At 61.9% G+C, this 18,026-nt stretch overlaps 1 protein-coding gene across 6 annotated transcripts; it reads left to right on the plus strand.

Moving 5' to 3' along the window:
- Positions 1-2,540: 2,540 nt before the first annotated feature.
- UBE2J2 (ubiquitin conjugating enzyme E2 J2) lies at positions 2,541-16,355 on the plus strand. 6 transcript variants are annotated; one of them, XM_060141770.1, is made up of 7 exons: positions 2,541-2,707; positions 6,394-6,524; positions 9,138-9,178; positions 13,126-13,228; positions 13,309-13,447; positions 13,764-13,844; positions 14,431-15,081. In XM_060141770.1, the coding sequence occupies exons 2-7, from the start codon at positions 6,394-6,396 to the stop codon at positions 14,713-14,715; spliced, it is 780 nt and encodes a 259-aa protein (XP_059997753.1). In that variant the 5' UTR covers positions 2,541-2,707; the 3' UTR covers positions 14,716-15,081. The 6 variants fall into 6 exon arrangements, 5 of the variants coding, with proteins under 5 accessions (XP_059997753.1, XP_059997754.1, XP_059997752.1 ...); XM_060141771.1 differs by lacking the exon at positions 2,541-2,707 and adding an exon at positions 3,425-4,139; XM_060141772.1 differs by lacking the exon at positions 2,541-2,707 and adding an exon at positions 5,834-6,283.
- Positions 16,356-18,026: the final 1,671 nt, after the last annotated feature.

Below are 18,026 nucleotides of genomic sequence, written 5' to 3' on the forward strand. Positions count from 1 at the left end.
AGAGGTGAGACCAACTGATGTCACTGGGCCAGTGTCAGAGCCCCTCCTTCCTCCTCCTGAGGCGGCCACCCCAGAGCCTGCCTTTGGGAGGGCAGAGACACAGAGACTGCGTCCAGTGGCAGTGAGGCCAGCAGCCCCCTCCTCCCTTCTGGGCCCGTGCCCTCGCCTGCCTCACCAGGCCCCTCCAGTCCCCGGAGGAGCAGTAGGTGGTGTCTGGGGCGGGACAGGGCTTCCCCAGCTCCCTTGACTGCTGTATGTTGAAAGGATTAGAGAAGGGAAAGGCGGAGGGCCCCCGTCCCCCGTCCTCTCCCCAGAAGGACGGCTGGCCCTAGCCTTCAAGTGGTGGCCTTCACCGAGGCTGGGCCCAGAGGCACCAAGGCGTCCCTTTGCAGGCCGGGGCTGCCCTGCAGACTGCGCGTGCCTGGGCTCCACCTCCACCCTCAGGGACAGCTCAGGGTTGGCCCTGGGGGAATTCCAGTGCAACAGACGTGAAGTCTGAGCTCATGGGCTCTGCACGTGTGTGTGGGATTCCTGGGGGGGTGGGCAGGTAGGGGCATCCTCCCCGCCCTGGAGCTGGCCCATCTGGAGTCCATGCCCGCCGGAGAGTAAGGGGCCTCCTCGGTGCAACTGCAGAAACTCTCCATCCCCCAGGCATTGACCGCAGTGGCAGGCAGGGGCTCCTGCCACCACAGAGGGGGCTCCGGCTGGCTGCGGTGGGCGGAGTGCGTGACGCTGCCCGTGTGGGGCTCAGGGTCCGGCCGTGGGTCTGCCCCACACCTGCGTTTGAAACACTCTGGCGCCTCAGGGTGGCCTCCCTTGTAGAACTCTCCGTGAGCTAGAAACAGCTGGGCCCACCCTGTGTGGGGATGGCAGAGCCCGGGTGGGGGGGAAGGCGGGGGAGTGAAGGGCAGGCTGAGCTATTTCCTGAGCGTGGCAGCAGGAGGTGGGGCCTGGGGACTGTCAGCCTCCCCAGGAGGAGGGCGGGCCAGCACCGGGGGACACTGGGGGCCAGAGACGTAGCAGGCTGGCTTCCCACAGGCCGACTCGCCTGGTGCTGGGCCGAGGGACGACGGGCACTCCTTCTGCTTCTGCCCTGGGTCAGGGGCCAGCCCTGCAGTGGCCGCTCAGATCCTGCCTGAGGCGCCCTGGGTGGGCCAGACTCGGGGTCGAGCATGGCCGCCCTCCCGCCCTCTGCCAGTGGCCACGGCTACACCCGTCAGGGCTTGGAGTCCACCGTCAATCGCCACGTGGTCAGTTACCCCGTTGACCGGTGGTCTATTCCGAGAGGCAGTCAGGGTCGTGGTCAGGGGTGAGAACTTGGGGTCTGAACTGCAGCTCTGCTGCACGGAGCCCTGTGCTCTGCCCAGCGACGGCCCCTCCAGATGGGTCCTGGCTGACGAGCACCACCAGCCTCACAGCCGAGCCGGCAATGGCACAGCCTGTGTGGGCACCCCCAGCCCCACTCACCAGGAAGGGTAGTGTGTCGGGCTGCCCAGCTGCCCAGCCCTCCCTTTTCCAGAACCCCACCTGTGTGCCATCCTCACGTGCCCCCCAGTGTTCCCCAAGGCAGATGTGAGGTGCACATGACACCTCCAGGCCCCGTGGTCAGGGCTGTCTTGATGCTGTCCCAGTGGCAGCACCCTCTGCTCCCCGGGGCCTTCCCTGGCCGCCCCACCGCCCTGCTCTGCCTCCCCCTCCCCCAGGGCCAGGGAGGGGGCCGTGGGAGCGGAAAGCCAGCCTCAGTGCGGCATCCACGGTGCATAATGACCCTACTGATGGGCTGGGTGGAAAATTCGGTCGGGAAACAGTGCAACACTTTTTATGAGGACAGCTCTCCCCCTGGGCAGGGGCTGGGCAGGCTTCCTACGGCGGACCCCACCTGGCACAGGTTCTGGCGGGGCTCCGGGTCCCACGCGTTACCGCAGCCACACAAGGCCACCCAGGACTCGATTCTCAGGGCCCCAGGTGGTTCGGTCACTGAGGCCCGGGGACGCAGAGTGCCTCCCGCGCTCTCCTGCTAAATGGGCACAAGAACTGGGCCCCCCAGTCTGCACTGGGCCGATCCTTTGAAAGGGGGCCGGCGGGAGGGTAGGCGTCCCAGAGAAGTCGGGCGGGGCTCACGCCGGCACCGCGGGGGTCACCCTCTAACAGAACCTGTCTTCCCGCGGAAGGCCGGGGTTCCTAAGGAGGGGAACGTGCTCGGTGGGGGGCCCCGGTCCGCTGCGGCCGCTGACTCTCCCCGGGGCCGCCAGCCGGACAGCGTTGCGGCTGAAGGATCAACCGGAGGGCCGCAGCTGTCAGACCAGACGTGCAGAAGGGCTCGGGCCCCGCCCCGCCAGGCTGCAAGCCACTGCCCATGCGCCTACTGTTTCCGCTTCCTGGGGCGGGTGGCGGCTGCGAGACGCAGGCGACGTCCGCCCGGCCGCCTAGAGAGGTCGCCCCCCGGCTAACCGCGCCCCGGAACCGGAAGCGTGGATAACCCCGCCCCGCGAACGGCCATCTTGGAAGCAGAGGCGGAGGCGGCGGCGGCGGCGGCGGCGGCGGCGGCGGCGGCGGCGGCGGCGGCGGCGGTGGCGGTGGTCGGGGTGGGCTCGGTCCTGGCGCGGTGCAGCTCTGCGGCGCGGGCCCCACTCTCTCGCTCCCTGCTCTGGCCTCGAGCACGGCGAGCCTGAGCGCGGCGGCGGCCCACGCGCGGCGACGGGGAGAGGTGAGCACGCGCCGCGGGCCTGTGCCGGGGCCTCGGCCGCGCGTCCGCCGCGCCGGAGCCGGCCCGAGCGGCGGGCGGGGGGCGCGGGGCCTCCGCACGGCCTATCCCCGCCCCGTCCGCGCTCGCGGGGCCCGGCCTGGAGCTTCCGTGCGTGGAACCCGATTTCGGTTACGGCGGGGCGTCCGGGGCTCCGGGCCGGCTCTTTCTCCCTCCGGCTAGCTTGGGGATTCGGGTGGTTACACGGTTGGCGTCCCACGGAAAGGCCTCCCGTTAGTGGCACACTTGCGGCTGCCGTCAGGACGGGCCGGCGTGGAGCTTGGTTCGTAAACTGCTCTGGGAATCCGTGTTGGGATGGGGTGACTGCCGTCCAGCCCGCCGCCGCTTCATCCCCGAGCAGTTAGGACTCCAGACCGCCCCTTATGTCCCCCCAGCAGTGAGCGTGCCTGGTTGACGCCCTTGGGGTGGTAACTGAGAGAAAATCCGGGCGGTCAGAGTGGGAAGCTCCACGCCGGGCGGCCGGAGAGGGCCCTGGGCCGGCTCCTCGCCTGTGCACGCCCGCTCTCTCGTCTGGCCATGTGTAAGCGTCTCGCCCCTTTTTCAGTTAGTACCACTTAGTTGGTCTATGTTTAGTTCCCATCCATTCCCGACCGCACGCGGGCCCAGGCATGAAACACTTAGAGAGGTCAGGCCCCAGCCGGTGGAGGGGGCGGCGAGCGGAGCTAGTGAGGGCGGTGGTCGCGGCTCTGTTCTTTGGAGGTGCGAGGCCCTCGGTGTAGGCTCGTTTTCGCGGAGAGGAACTTAAGGGTCTCGCTTGATTGAAAGGTCCCGCGTGTCTGCAGGCACCGTTGGATCTCGGCACCTAGAACTGGCGCTCAGTCATCCGCACACTTTGGCCGCGCCGATCTCTGGCAGGTGCGGGAGTGGCGGCGGGGCGGCCCCCATCAGCCCCGGGCCTCCGTCCGGCCTGTGAAGCAACCCTGCTGGTGAAGGGAGAGAATTCCGTGCGAGTCCCGGGCACGGGTGTGTCACGTGCCCTCTGGCGGGTCAGGCCAAGGTCTCGTGCCGCACAGTCACTGGAGCACTCAGCCGCCGAGCGGGAGAAAGGGGCGGGCGGCACGTCTGTCCCCCGTTGCCTCGGGCTGCCCGCCTTCAGCTTCTCTGCCCTGCAGTTTTGTGCACGGGCCCTGTTTCTTGTTCTGTTCTGTTTTTGAACGTCTGCGCCCTGTTTCCTTCAGTGTGACACGCCTTACATGCTCTCTCCGTGGGGACGTGGCCTGAAGGGCCCTTGAGGAGCGCTTCATGGCCTGTGGAGGCGCCTGGTCTGTGCGCACGGGCGGATTGGGAGAGGCCGGCTCACCGGAAGTCACCCGGAGGGGCCTGAGGGCGCTGCGCAGAGGGAGCCCTTTCCTTTGAGGGACCCGGTAGCTGGATTGTAAGTCGACTTTGGAAGCAAAAGCGAGAGAGAAGTCCATTTGTGCCCAGGCGGGCAGGATCTGTTTTATTTATTTTCTGTGGCCGTGCGCTATACCCTCTGTGAAGCACCCAGCTGGCCGCTTGACTGAGGCCCGCACGGCTGTATCTGAATTACCCAGTGAGCCGGTTTGTGTCGGCAGAGTTAACTTTACGGCGAGCAGTTAAAGGAAACGAGTCCTGGGTGGTGGCCCTACTTTTGGACTGTTGCTGTGTTTGTCACTACACATCGCCCTGGTCCCCTTGGCTTCTCCGGCCTTTGGGGCGGTGCTGTGGACGGAGTGCTCCCCCCAGGCTGGTCTAGCCACCTGCGAGGGCACACCAGCCAGTGGTGTCTGCGGGGGCCTGGCGGGCACCTGTGCGGAGCGGAGCTGGGTGGCATGGAGGCGCTTGACCAGGGCCTCGGCGAGTTGTCTGCCAGTAGAGGCTGGAGCGGGAAGGGGCCGTGTGGCTGGGATGAGGACGGGGTCGGCTCAGGCCATGTCGGGGGCCCTGGGAGTCGGGCGCTAGAGGGCGGTCTGGGGCTGCTCCGGAGAGCTCTTGACAGGTGGTGGAGGTGTTGACGTTTATTTGCTTAGTTCTGGGTGTCTCCTGAAGGGCTGCGATCAGAATTGTGCGATGAGAAGGGTCATCCGACTTCAGCGAACAGAATGGACTGAAATGGAGGGAGACTGCGAGCCGGGAGGCTGGGCGGAAGTCTCGAGGTCTCTGACGGGCAGAGCAGCGGGCCCTGCATCAGGGGTGTGTGGTGGGGCTGGGGAGAGTGGGGGTGAATGGGGATCCGAGGTTTAGGGGCCCCAGAGTAGGAAGCAGGGCTGCGCTGTGATGCGTGTGGCGGGACCACTGCGGGTACCCCGGGGGTGCAGAGCGAGACAGCGAGCCCTGGTCGTCGTCTGGTGGGGAGGCTACTCTGAGGAGGATCCCACTGGGCAGGAGTCCATGGCCTCTGGTGCAGCGACGTGGGCAGAGGCTGATGGGAGGGAAGGGGCATGCAGAGGCCCCGGGCTGAGGTGAGGCGGGGCTGGCCCGGTGCGGGGAGTGGCTCCAGGTGGAGATCCTGGCCACTGTCGGCGGGACAGGTTGGGAACTCGGGCAGAGTGACTCCTCCCTCACTGCCCCCCCATCCAGTTGGCCTCTCCTCTAGCCTGGACACTCCTGTCCATCCTGAGCTGCACACCCTGGTGTGTTCTCTGTCTCCACCATGTTTTACACCAGTGGCTTTCGCGCTTTATTTTTAGCAGTAGAACTTTTTTGCTTTTGCACCTTACGTTGTGAGAAATTCTGGTAGGTTAAGTGGATCGAGCTGGAGCCGTCGTGGTGCCCGTGAGAGTGGGGAGCCCTGTCTTGCGCGTCCCCATCCCGCCCTCCCGCCTCTGGGGCAGAGCTGAGGTGTCCCAGGGCCCCCTCAGGTCTCTTGCCTTGAATGATGCCTGCTCCTTCCTTCCCTGTCCCCAGCCTTCAGTGCTGTCCTGTGCCATCCTGTATGTCCCATGGTGTCGCATCCATCCTCTGCTGGGCCACCAGAGTGACCTTTCTAACAGAAGATCTGATGTGCCTTAAGGTTTGGGCCTAAAATCTTTGTGGGCACTGCTTGATGGCCTGGCCTCGCATCCCTGGTTGGCCTCATCGGCCGCTGTTCACTGTGTTTGGCTCCTGCCGCGGTGACCCAGTGATGTGTCCTGGACGCAGGACACTTCCTTATCTCTGCCTGTCCAGCTGCCGCTTCCCGAGTCTCTCTGGGGTCCCCGTCTCTCTCTCCAGTCCCAAAAAGAGGCTCTTTCTCTGCTCCTCTGTTGCTCCCACCCACCTGTGGCCAGTGGTAGGTGTGCTGGAAAATGTTTAACAGCGGGCATCAGTGGGCCGTGGCGGGGGAGTGGCACCGCCCAGCACGGCACTGGGGAGATGCTCACGTGGCAGGCGGTCAGGGCCTCCTCCCGCGACCCTTGCAGATAGAGCTCTCTCTCCCCGTGGAGGTTCTTTGAAAACAGGAGTGTGGCTGCAGGGTTTTTCTTAACCTTTTTGTCTGACGATGTCGTGTCAGCGAAGATCCTAGCGGGCAGACAGGAAAGGGGACTCCGCGAGGCCCGCGGGTGTCTGAGGGCTCAGGCAAGTCAGCGCGGCCCATGAGCCTTGACTCTGGGTGGCGGAGGCTGCCTATAGGGAGGGCGGCAGGGAACACCTCTGTCCTCGTCAGCATAGACCTTTGTCTTCCACAGATGAGCAGCAACAGCGCTAAGAGAGCACCTACAACAGCGACGCAGCGCCTGAAGCAGGACTACCTCCGGATTAAGAAAGACCCCGTGCCTTACATCTGTGCCGAGCCCCTCCCTTCCAACATCCTTGAGTGGTAAGGCTCTGCATCCTCCTTCGCCCACACCACCCGTCACCCAGCTTCTCGGGCTGGGCTGTGTGGGCCGGATGGGCCGTCTTGGCGCGGGGAAGGGGCTCCTGTACCCTTGGCAGGTGTGAGTGGACTGTGAGGCCTGTGGACGCTGCCCGGTTGTCTTCACGATGGGCAGCAGCTGGGGGTGTGGTGGGCTGTCCTTGACCCCTGCCTGCTGGGGCCAGAGAGAGGGTCCTTCCTGGGGGAGGCTTTGGGGCCTGCAGGCCTCACGGCTGTTGGAGAAGCTACACGTTTAGACTCTCCTTCTCTGCTCTTTGCTTCTTGGTGCTGTGAGGCGCCCTGTCTTACTTTGGCGAGTTGGTAATGGGGGGACAGGTCCTGATGCTCCAGCTCTGTGTTTTGGGAATATGCATTTCATAGTGATTGTCGCCGTGTTGTAGAAGAGCTGCTCCTACCAGGTTTGCTGGTGATTTTGTGAGAGACAAAGTGTAGGGCTGAAATATCAAGGAGTGTTTTCTCCTTGTTATGTTTTGTTCTTAACAAATACTTAAAAATTTCTTTGAAATTCAGAGAAAAGAGATCTGAGTTAAAAAGCATTTTCCAAGTTGGACAGGTGTTCGAGGATTCTGGGTCTGCGTTCCTCCCTTGGCTCGCAGAGAAGGGCCAGCACTGGCAGGTGGGGCAGAAGGTCTCAGGGGGGAGACTGGCCTTGGCATGTGGGGGAGGCATCAGTGTCGCAGCAGAGCTCTCCCTGCCCCCAGACGACAAAAACCAAGCGTGGCCCCCAGGACGTGGTTGGCAGGTGGACAGATGGGTCCCATGGCAGTCTAGGGGAACATCCTCATTGTGTGGGCCCCTGCTGCATGTGAGTCGAGTCGGGTCCTACGCTCCATCATTCGTTAGGAGGACCCGCTGCAAAGGAAGAGGCGCAGGGCAGAGTCCATTGGAGACCGGACACAAGCTTCCCCTCCCCTGTGGCCAGCTGTGACAAGCCCTGTGAGGTGTATCCACCAGGGAAACCCTTTCGGGACTGAGCACCAGGGATTTCAGTGGGGTGGGTCACGGGCAGCACTGCCTGGTACCCACCAGTGTTCCAGACTCCCAGCAGGACAGCAGGCTTCCCTTCAGCATTAAGTACGTTTTTTGCACAAATAGTTGAGATGCATTGGGGTGATGAGAACCCCTTGGAATCCAGTTCCCAGACGCTGGCTGAGGACAGCAGTGTCAGGCCTGCTGCGTGGGCTCTTCTGCTCAGCTGTGGGTGTCTGTTGCTTCAGCTGGGAGAAGAGCGTGTTTTTTTGGAAGATGCCTGTCCTCCAAGCCTTCCTTGCTCTGCTGCCCCAGGGCTGCTGGGCGCTCTCAGAGCCCTGCTCACCGGCCCTTCCCGGTGTCCTCAGATTGGGCACAGGAATTGAGAGCAGTAACAAATTAAGGCCACGTTCCTTGGTGTGTTCCTGGTCTGCTGACACGGGACGACAGTATTTTTTGAGTCAGACGTTATCAGGCAGCAGGGGGTAGGGGTTGTCGCAGCGTCCTGGTGGGAAGCAGTGCCCGAAGGGGCGGTTACTGACCTGTGCTCAGTGTGTCTGGTGTGGTATTTTTGGTTAGGTCTACTTTCTTCTTTGTGCTTTTCTGTCTTCTTTGAAGATTCATTAGCTCAGGGACTTCCCCGGCGGTCCAGTGGTTAGGACTCTGCGCTCTCACTGCTGAGGGCCCAGGTTTCAGCCCTTCATCGGGGCACTAAGATCCCACTAGCTGAGAGGTGCGGCCAAAAAAAAAAAAAAAATTCATAAGCTCAAATGCTTCTTGACGTAGAGATGAAGCCTCGTTTATTCACGTGGAGAGCAGAGTCCATGGCGGCTGGTGCTCCTGGACTGAGGCTCTCTGCGTGTGAGGACTTTGGTGACAGTCACGGGCTGTCCCTGTCCCTCCTGCTGGAGGGCAGCTGGTTCTTCCAGGACGTCAGGGCCGGGGACCCAGCCTCTGCGTGTCCCCAGCTGTTCCCGGGTTAGCTACTGCGTGATATTTGGGCGCGCTGAAAAATACCAGATTTCAGGTACGTCTCAAGAATAAATTGTGAAGTTAATTTTTTTTTTTTTTTGCGATACGCGGGCCTCTCACTGTTGTGGCCTCTCCCGTTGCGGAGCACAGTCTCCGGACGCGCAGGCTCAGCGGCCATGGCTCACGGGCCCAGCCGCTCCGCGGCGTGTGGGATCCTCCCGGACCGGGGCACGAACCCGCATCCCCTGCATCGGCAGGCGGACTCTCACCCACTGCGCCACCAGGGAAGCCCGTGAAGTTAATTTTTAAATCATCGGTTGACGGTGAGAGAGGATTAGCTTTTTGCACATTGTGTTGTGGATACAGAAGTACTCTGTGGAAAACTTGGGAGACACAGCCTCCCCGATCCCGTTACAGAGCGGCTAACGTGCCGGCAGCTGGAGAAGCTGCAGAGCTGGGAGCTGGGTAGCTGGTCGGGTTCACCCTTCAGCTCCCCTACTGAGCGTCTGTGAACGTCTAGTTGCGGGTGGGCGCTAAAAACCCTGGCCTTGGAGTGACTCAGACTTTGGAGAACTTGCCGTCCCCAAAGCCAACTCATTTTCTTCCCTCCCTCAGGCACTATGTGGTCCGAGGCCCTGAGATGACTCCCTACGAAGGTAAGTCTTTGCCCTGAGTTAGAGGAACAAGTGGCGGCGTCTGTGTTCAGAGCTGCCCTTGCCTGAGAAACACCTATTTGTAAATAACACTGTTTCTGGTTTGGATGTGCGTGAGGTAGACCGCACGCGTGTGGAGCCCCTTCTGGTTTCCTACAAGTCATAGAGGGGTTTGCTCGGTTTGGTTTTGCCCATGTACCTCCGTCTTCAGGGGCTGCTGTGAGTATCGAATTTACCCAGCCTCTGACGTCAGTGGGATCAGAGCTGAGAGAACAGACGGGGGAAAAGTAAGACTAACATGTGTATTGTTGAAGGAAAGAAGGGTCATTTCCTGAGTGCTCACTCTGTACTGAGTCCTCTGAGCTGAGGGGCGGGCCCCTGTGCGGGTAGGACCTTGAGGTGTAGGGGGCTGCAGGGCCTGCCGTGGTCAGGTGATGCTACCCAGCATCCTCTGGTGTTTGCAGACAGATCTCGGAGCTGTCAGTCAGTGAGCCTCCAGGGGCCCGAGGGGAGCCTGGCGCCAGCCTCCGGGTGGTGGAGCCTGGGACAGAGCCGTGGCCAAGTGGGCACTCTAGTCCCTGGGTCCTGATTTCGGGTGGCCGGAGCAGCACACTTGTGTCTTCCTCCTGGGGGCTTGTGCATTTGATTCCACTAGAGGACCCGTGCTACTGGGGAGGAAGTGTGAGTGCTCTGGACGCCCAGGAGTGTTGTGGGTAGTTGGGAAGACAAGTCACTAGCCTCGTGGGACTCTTGTGGCCCAGGAATCCCTGTTGGGGGATGACCTGCCCTAGGGAAACAGTGTGCAGAAGCGTATCTATAGGGTGGATGTGTCATGACCACCGGGTAACGGGCTCGGCGATGGCCTTGCGTGGGGGTTCCAGGAGAAAGGGCGGAAGACAGGCTGCAGAACAGCTTGCACAGCTCATGTTAAAACGCTTACGAAACACACGATACGTTTTTAGCGAACTTGGACAGACACCGAGAACGAGCAGTGTTCTCTCGCGAGTAGGGTTAGGCCTGGTTTCACAGTTTTCTTATTCTTTGTGGTTTTAGTGTTTAACATACAGTAGAGAACATTGCTTACTAATTGTGCGATGAGAGCCCCCCACACACTGAGCCCAGGACCAGCCATAACTGTTGGTGGCGTAAGTGAGGCTGACACCTGGGCAGAGGGTAGAGGTGGCAGGGAGAGGAGAGGGCAGCCCCGAGCGAGCGGTGTGGTGGCTGGGACTGCAGGAGACCCCCGCCCACCCAGCCCCTCTGAGCTGGATGAAAGGCTCTCCTCTTCCAGACCCAACCTTGTCACTTTTCCTCTCATTTGCCCCATCTGTTCTCCTGTGTGTCCCTGTTGTTCCCGGTCTAAAGGCTGGGAAAGTCCTCATCCTCCTTGTAAAGCTTTCCTTCGGAGACCAAAGCTTTTCCTGCTGCCCTCCCCCTCCTCCGCTGCACCCCGCCCACACGCTGCCCTTCTCCCCTCAGCACCTGCTGTTGTGCCCTCTCCTGATGCCTGTCCCCTCCTCAGCTCAGGGCTCTGCTGTCTGCAGTGCCATCCTCTGCTGACTCTGTTCCCATCAGGGTCTCGGAGGGACCCTCAGAATTGCCGCATCTGGTGGATGGCTCTCAGGCCTCAGGGTCTGGGCCTGTGTGGACTCTGGCTCCCTCCTCCTTTGCTCCTCTGACTTCCGGATGCTCTGACCCTTCCCTCCCACGTCCACGTCTGTCTGGCTCCGTGTCGGTTGCCCGCTGACCTGGTCCTTGCTCTGGGCTCTGCCGGTGCCAAAACTGTGACACTAGTTTCACAGTTCCGGTGGGCTTCCCGGTAGTACACGAGTGTTGATCTGTGTCTAGAGGTTTTACAGCATCCCATTAAAACCCTAACAGAGGTTTTTGTAGGTGAGCACAGGCTTATTCAAAAACTGCTTCTAAAACTTATGGAAAGGCGAAGGACCTAGAATAGCTAACATAGTTTTTTAAAATCATAAAACTGGGGGAGTCACCGTGCCTCGTTCTGAGACTCTGCGGTGTCTTTGTGTGGACCGGATGGTGTGGCCGGGGCGGGTCCCGGGGTGGAGCAGGGCCCAGGGATCGCCCCGCACAGCTTCTCTGTCAGCGGGGCGGGGCCGGAGGTGCCTGGGGTTCCAGGCGCGGTTCTCCTAGGCCTCCTCCCGGCCCGGTGCTCACAGTCTTGTCTGTCTGTCCCGGGGCTCAGTGCCTGTGGACACTTGGAATGAAGCCGGAGGAGAGGCCCAGGGGCCTTTCAAGCCCTCGGATGCACCTCCCGGCCCGGGACGGACCCTCTGAGGTTGGGAGTGTGCGCCTGGGTGCAAGGAGAACTGCAGGCCCCGCCACCGTGGACCCTGCTCATGGCTCTGCCTGAGCCCCTCGCTGTGCTCGGCCGCGCCTGGAGCCCTTCCCTCTGGGGACTGGCGGGTGGTGCCGACGGGTCCCCTCTGGATCAGCCAGGCGGGGTCGCCACCCCCCACCCCCCGCCCCCCGCCCCCGACTGAACGAGACGGACAGTGTTCCTGTGGTGTGAGCCCACTGCTTCCCGTCACGACCGCGCCACCATGGTCTTCTCTGGGCCGAGCGCCTGTTCCCATCTCCTGCGCTTTTTCCATTTGGGCTTTTCTCAGTACTTGTGGGTTGCAGGTGTGCTTCAGCGTCGCTTCTAGAGTTAGTCCCTTGCTGGTGGGCTTGTCTGTGTGCCGAGCTGTCCTCGCAGGTGACCCTGGTCTCAGTCACCCCTCCACCCCCGACAGTGAGAGTGGAAGCGAGAGCACACCAGGTAGCTGGGATGCTGCAGCCGTACAAGGCGGTGGGAGGCCTTGCCCTGGTGGGATGCTGGAGCGGAGACCTGCAGGGCTGGGGGGACAGCTGGGAGTTCCAGTGGGAGGACAGGGCAGCTACCCCAAGCCTCGCTGTACACGCACACATGCACAGACACGCACACGTCTCTGGGAATCCTGTGAAACTCACGTTCTGCCCCGCCGGTGTGGGTGGGCCCAAGGCTCTGCATTTCCAACAGGCTCCCAGGTGCCACCCTGAGAGCAAGGGGGTGAGGCCTCCAGTGGGGACGGGATGGTGGGAACTGGAGCTGGGTGGGCAGGGATGGAAGCCAGGGGTCCGGTGAGGTCACTCCAAGCTTTGGGGGCTGCATCTGTGGGAAGGTGGGGCTGCTGGGATTTGCTGATGGAGTAGGTGTGATACGGGAGCAGGGGACCCCCAGAGTTTAGTCTGAATAACTAAGAGGACGGAGCTGCTGCTTGAGGGAAGAAGCAGGAATTCCATCTTGTACCCGTCTGGGGCAGTGTTGCCGGGATGGTCAGTACGCAGGTCTGGAGTGGGGGAGGGTCTGGAGGTGCCAGGAGGATGCCAGAAGGAGCCGGGCTCGGGTTGGGCCTTGAGGAACGGTTGTGAGGCCTGAGATGGGGTCACGTGGCCCAGCGGGGATGTCTGGTGACTTCAAGGTCAGGAATTTTACATAAAGGAGGCGGAGCATCTGGCAGGGCTTGGAGGGGAGCGGGGGGGGGGGTGTCAGAGTTTTGTTGTTTACTTGTTTTTAAGGGGGGGAAATGATGGTGCGTTTGCCTGCTGCTGGGTGTGGTCTGGTGGAGGAGAGGCAGGTGGGGCAGCAGTGAGGGGACCGGAAGAGCTGCCACTCGCGGGGGTGGACGTGGGGCCAGCGAGGAGCCTGGAGGTTCTGTCCTGATGCTCTGCTCTCGGGGAGGGGGGCACGCGAGGGTGGAGGAGGGACGTGTAGTCGGCAGTGGGGGTAAGGGCCCCCCCTAGGTTGGTGGTCGTGAGCCCCAGTGAGATGTGTGTGTTCCAGGGATGGTCGGCTGGTGGGTAGCGGGTGGGGACACCTAGCTGGGCCGGGCCGGGACCCTGAGGGCAGCGAGGGCCTGTCGCGCTCTGAACAATGACAAGGCTCCTTCTCTGTTCTGATACAGGTGGCTATTATCATGGAAAACTAATTTTTCCCAGAGAATTTCCTTTTAAACCTCCTAGTATTTATATGATAACTCCTAATGGAAGATTTAAGTGCAACACAAGGTAAGGCATCCAGGGTGCTTCTGAAGTGGGACTGGGGTCCTGAGGAGTGTGCACCCCGCTGACTGGGTCCCTTTCTTCAGGCTGTGTCTTTCCATCACGGATTTCCACCCAGACACGTGGAACCCGGCCTGGTCCGTCTCCACCATCCTGACGGGGCTCCTGAGCTTCATGGTGGAGAAGGGCCCCACCCTGGGCAGCATTGAGACTTCGGACTTCACAGTGAGCTGGGGGCGGGAGGGGGGCAGTGCGGTTGGTCTCCACAGCTGCTGTACCCAGTCAGGACAGCGACTCCTTGATATCGGGCTTTCATTTCTCTCCCGTTTTAAGTAGGGGTCAGGTCTAGCATCATCAGTGGATGATGCAGGAAGGTGAACAGCCTTAGGAGACCACACGTCAGCTTGTCACGAGGAACATGCTTGTGGAGTCCTTTCCACACCAAGAAGACAGCAACCCTCGACTGTCTGTCAGTGTGTGTTTAGATGTGAAAGAATTGAAATTAGCCTTCGGGCTGATATTTCTTCTTTTCTCTTCCTAGAAAAGACAACTGGCTGCACAAAGTTTAGTGTTTAATTTAAAAGACAAAGTGTTTTGTGAATTGTTTCCCGAAGTCGTGGAGGTAAGAAAGTGAAAGTTGGCCATTAGTTTTGCTTTCCCCATGTCAGGGACACTTTGATTCAATACTTTCCACAGAGAACATGTGCTCCTGTACTGCAGACCGGGAGTGGGGGGGTGTTTAGGTGCAAAGACCTGACCCTCTCCTCCGGGGTCTGGGGGTTGGATGGTGGGTTGGAGACGGGGAGAAGTCGGGGGAAGGCCGCTGGGCCTGTCGAGGCCCTGGGGGGCCAGGGGTGAGGGGCAGGGATGCTTGCTGGTCTTGGTGCCAGGGCAGACAACCTGGCCACGAACGGGAGGCTGAGCCACACGCAAGTCGGGGCCCTGGTGGTTCAGAGTAGCTCGGACCTGGCTCAGTCCTAGCTCGTGAGGCGTAGGCTTGGCGGATTTGGCAAGTCATGTGGCCCCCACGTCTGTTGAACAGGATTCACAGCGGCACTGCCTCCGAGGAGGGCAGTTGTCAGGACGAAACGTGCAGCCGTTGCCCGCCGACCCTGCAGGGTCTCTGTGGTAGACCGCGGTCCCCTCCCTAGCCCTGAAGGAGCTGGCTTGTTTCAACCAACCCTTGTTTCTTGCTGTTTTTGTCTTAGGAAATTAAGCAAAAACAGAGAGCACAAGACGAACTCAGTAGCAGACCCCAGGCTCTCCCCTTACCAGACGTGGTTCCAGACGGGGAGACGCACCACGGCCAGAACGGGCTTCCGCTCCTCAACGGGCACGCGCCGGGCGCTGGGCCGCACCTCGCGGGGCTCCAGCAGGCCAACCGGCACCACGGACTCCTGGGCGGTGCCCTGGCGAACTTGTTTGTTATAGTTGGGTTTGCAGCCTTCGCCTACACGGTCAAGTACGTGCTGAGAAGCATAGCGCAGGAGTGAGCCGCCGCCACGACCAGCAGAGGTGGTCGGAAACGAGGGACGCTGAGCCCGAGCTCGACGTGGGCTGGCTGGACGTGCCGCCGAGCACTGGGCGGGCCTGCCTGACTCCTGGGGTTAGCTTTTTAAAAACCTTCAAAAGGAAAACACAAACCAAAGTGTGTAGTTGGATTTGGAGACGTGAGACTCCCAGCCCCCATTCTGCCCTGGCGTCCGTTGGGGGCTGGTAGGCTCCATGTCCACGAGAGGGCCTCACGCTTTGGTTTTATAGCTTATCTCCTGTATTGTCTTTTGGATCTATTTTAGTAATCTGTTTTTCATTTTATTAGATTTGGTCACTTAAAAATATAAAACTTGATGCCTATCCAACACTCTGCGTGCGTTCTTAGTGTGGAGCTCTGACTCGGCAGGCAGTGCCGGGGGCCTGGCAGGGTGGCTGGGGGCCTGGCAGGGTGGCCCGGGGCCCGCTGGCCGGGGACAGCCATGGGTGGGTCAGGGGATTGGGCTTTGGCATTTGTGTTTACTTAGAATGAAGCAGGTTCCTCCTGGGGAAAAGCACGTGTGCTCTGTTTTGCTGAAGTTGAGAATCTGCTTCCTTTCTGACCACAGGCTGTCACCGGGGCTGAGCTGTGCGTCCTGCGCGGTCGCGCTGCCGGCTTTCTCTCACCCCCATGGCTTCCTGCGGGCTCCCACTGGCTGCGCTAATGGAAGGAGGAGACCCCCCCCCCAGCGGGCCCCTGGGTCCCACCCGCCGGACAGGCTCTGCACACGTGGGGCTTCCCGCACACGTGGTCCAGCTCTTTGGTTTGCCCTGGAGACAGGCTCACACATTCCCTTTCACAGCGGATCCGTGGCCAGTTCTTAGAGGCTGGCCGCCCGGGAAGGACACCCGGGTTCAGGGGCAGCGCCGGTGGGCGCCGTCTCAGACCTGGGGCCTGCGCCTCCTGGATCGCCGACGTCTCCCTGTTCTCGTCTCTGCTAATGACATCCTGCACGGTGTTTGGAAGGCGCCGTGTCCGGGCGCCACCGCGCGACACCCTGTGGCCTCGCTCCAGAGGCCGGCAGGGAGGCCGCGTGCAGCCTGGCGCTGGTGCATCTTTCACGTTCTTTGGTTTTTGATCAATTTATTTAAAATTGCTCTTTGATTTACTGCTTGTGTGTATTCAACCCGCTCTTGTGAAAAACAGTCTTTCATTTTGTCTTTGTTCCTAAATTTTGTGCTCTTGGGGTCTGTATACCACAAGTTCCTCTCCGCCCAGCACTGGGTAGCCCGTGGGCAGCTGGGTGTCCTGCGACCCACGGTGGACCCCGGTGGCGGGGTGGTGCTGTGCTGCTGGGCCCGGACCCCGATGGGTGCGGCTTTGCCAGGCCTCCCTCCGTCCACTGCTGGCCCGAGGGTGCGTCTGTGGAGGTTGGTGCCCCTTCCAGACGCACCGCGTTTCCTGAGGTTCTTCGGAGGAGGAACATTTGGGAAATAGAAATTACTTGACAAGTGTTTTTTCTTTTGTGTGTGTGAAATCTCAACTTTTAAAAACTTCAGTCAGCGGTGGGAGCAGATCTGTGCTGTACAGAGGCTCCCCCTGGCACCCGTGGCGGCTTGCTGTCTGATGTGACCCCCGAATAAAAGATGACCTTGTCCTGTTGGGCCTGTGTCTCTCCCTCAGAAGGTTCTCCCAGGCCCAGGTTTGGGGTGTCACCTGGCAGGCGCAGCTCGGAGGTCTCGGTCTGAGGCTGTTGCGGCTCCCCCCGGGCGGCGGGCAGATGGCCTGCTGAGGGCTGTGCCGGGGCTCCGAGGTCCCGTCCTCCCCTGTGGAGGCGGCGTGTCCATGGTCGGGTCGCGGGCAGCTGGCCTGAGCCTCCCCGCGGGCAGCCGGTGGCTGTGGCTGGGAGGCGTGGATGCCTCGAGCAGGCTCCCTTTGGTCCAGCCTCACTGGGGGAGCTGGGACCCACAGGACCCACGGGCTGGTGCCGGAGCCTGGCGCAACTGCCATGTCCACGTGGCCCAGGCCAGCAGGACACAGGTGCCCAGCCTGGGACAGGAGGGGTCTGTCTGGCAGCCCCCTGGCTGGCTGTTGGCCGCAGGTCACGTGGAGGGTCCCAGCGGGGATGGCGCAGCGGAGGCTTCTGTATCATGACCTCCTCGAGACCTGGGCTCAGCAGCCGGACACTCGACCCCCACAGTGAGTTCAGGAGTCACTGGGGCTGGCCGCTGCCGTCCTGGGAGGTGACCACCTCCACCTGAGCCAGGAGGGAGGGGCCAGGTGTCCTCGGGCAGATGCTCCTCACGTTGTCCCCCCCAGCTTGTGTCTGGGGCGGGTCTGCCTGTAGCTGCTGACTGTGGACATGGCCTGGGGCCGGGGTCTCCTTCCCCGTTGTTCCTGCTGGAGTCTGCCAGTTGCGGGGGGGGGGCGGTGTCATGAGGGTCTCCTGTGCTGCCCTCCAGGGTAGTGAGCCGTGCCACCTTCCTCAAGGCTGGGCTGCAGGCAGCAGGTCCTTGACGGCCAGCCACAGCTCTGACGGCCCGTAGCCCCAGGCTGCACCAGCCGAGGGGTGGCTGGCCGTGGGGGTCCTGCCTTAAGCATCGAGCCTCCACCCGGGCCTCCACTGGAGCCTGTGGGTGCCACCTGGCTACAGCCGTCTTGCTGCCTGCAGCCCAGAGGTGAGGAAGGGCCCCAGCTCCCCCTGGGGACCCGCCCACTGTCACTTGCTCTCCTCTGCTGCTGGCTCGTCTGGCTGTGCACAGCTACTGGGGGGACAGTCCTGGGGACTGGAGAGCCCAAGGGGCCCGGCTGAGTTGAGGGCAGCCCCTCAGTAAGGGTGGGCCCTGTGCCCCAAGAAGAGGAGGGGGCAGAAGGGATCTGGGGCAGCTATGTGCCACACCTTTCCTCCGAGGTCAACCAGTCTCCCCTGCTGGCCCCGCTCACCCCAGGTCACCAAGGCTGGGACAGCCTGGGAGCCCGGTGGGTTGGCTGTCCTGCTTCCAGACCCTGCCCTTCCCGGGAGCGGGGCCAGTGCCTGTGGCAGCACCAGGACCCTAGGGTGGGGGCCCTGCAGCGGAGCCAGAGGGGTCAGGATCCGGGAGAGGTGGTGAGGAGAGAGGTCGTAGGAGGCGGCTGAGGGGCTGTGATGGAGTGCGTCCTGCCCGTGGCTTCAGGGCCCCGCCCTGAAGGGGCCGGGGTGGAGGCCGCCTCGCCCCTCGGGCAGTAGCAGTGTGGGTTCCGCCCCCATCATCGCCCCGGGCCACCCGTGAGCCCTCCCCCTTGGAGTCCGCCAGCTCTGGGGAGGAGGGGAGGGTTTATTTGGCGGCAGCGCGG

The sequence above is a fragment of the Lagenorhynchus albirostris genome, chromosome 2 (genome assembly GCF_949774975.1).
Source record: "Lagenorhynchus albirostris chromosome 2, mLagAlb1.1, whole genome shotgun sequence".
Lineage (NCBI taxonomy): Eukaryota > Metazoa > Chordata > Mammalia > Artiodactyla > Delphinidae > Lagenorhynchus > Lagenorhynchus albirostris.

Excerpts from the sequence above, each read along its gene's own strand:
- UBE2J2 (XM_060141770.1), top strand. The coding sequence starts at position 6,394 with ATGAGCAGCAACAGCGCTAAGAGAGCACCTACAACAGCGACGCAGCGC. Across the intron at positions 9,179-13,125 it reads TGAGATGACTCCCTACGAAG|GTGGCTATTATCATGGAAAA; the intron begins GTAAGTCTTTGC and ends GTTCTGATACAG. Across the intron at positions 13,845-14,430 it reads TGTTTCCCGAAGTCGTGGAG|GAAATTAAGCAAAAACAGAG; the intron begins GTAAGAAAGTGA and ends TTTTTGTCTTAG.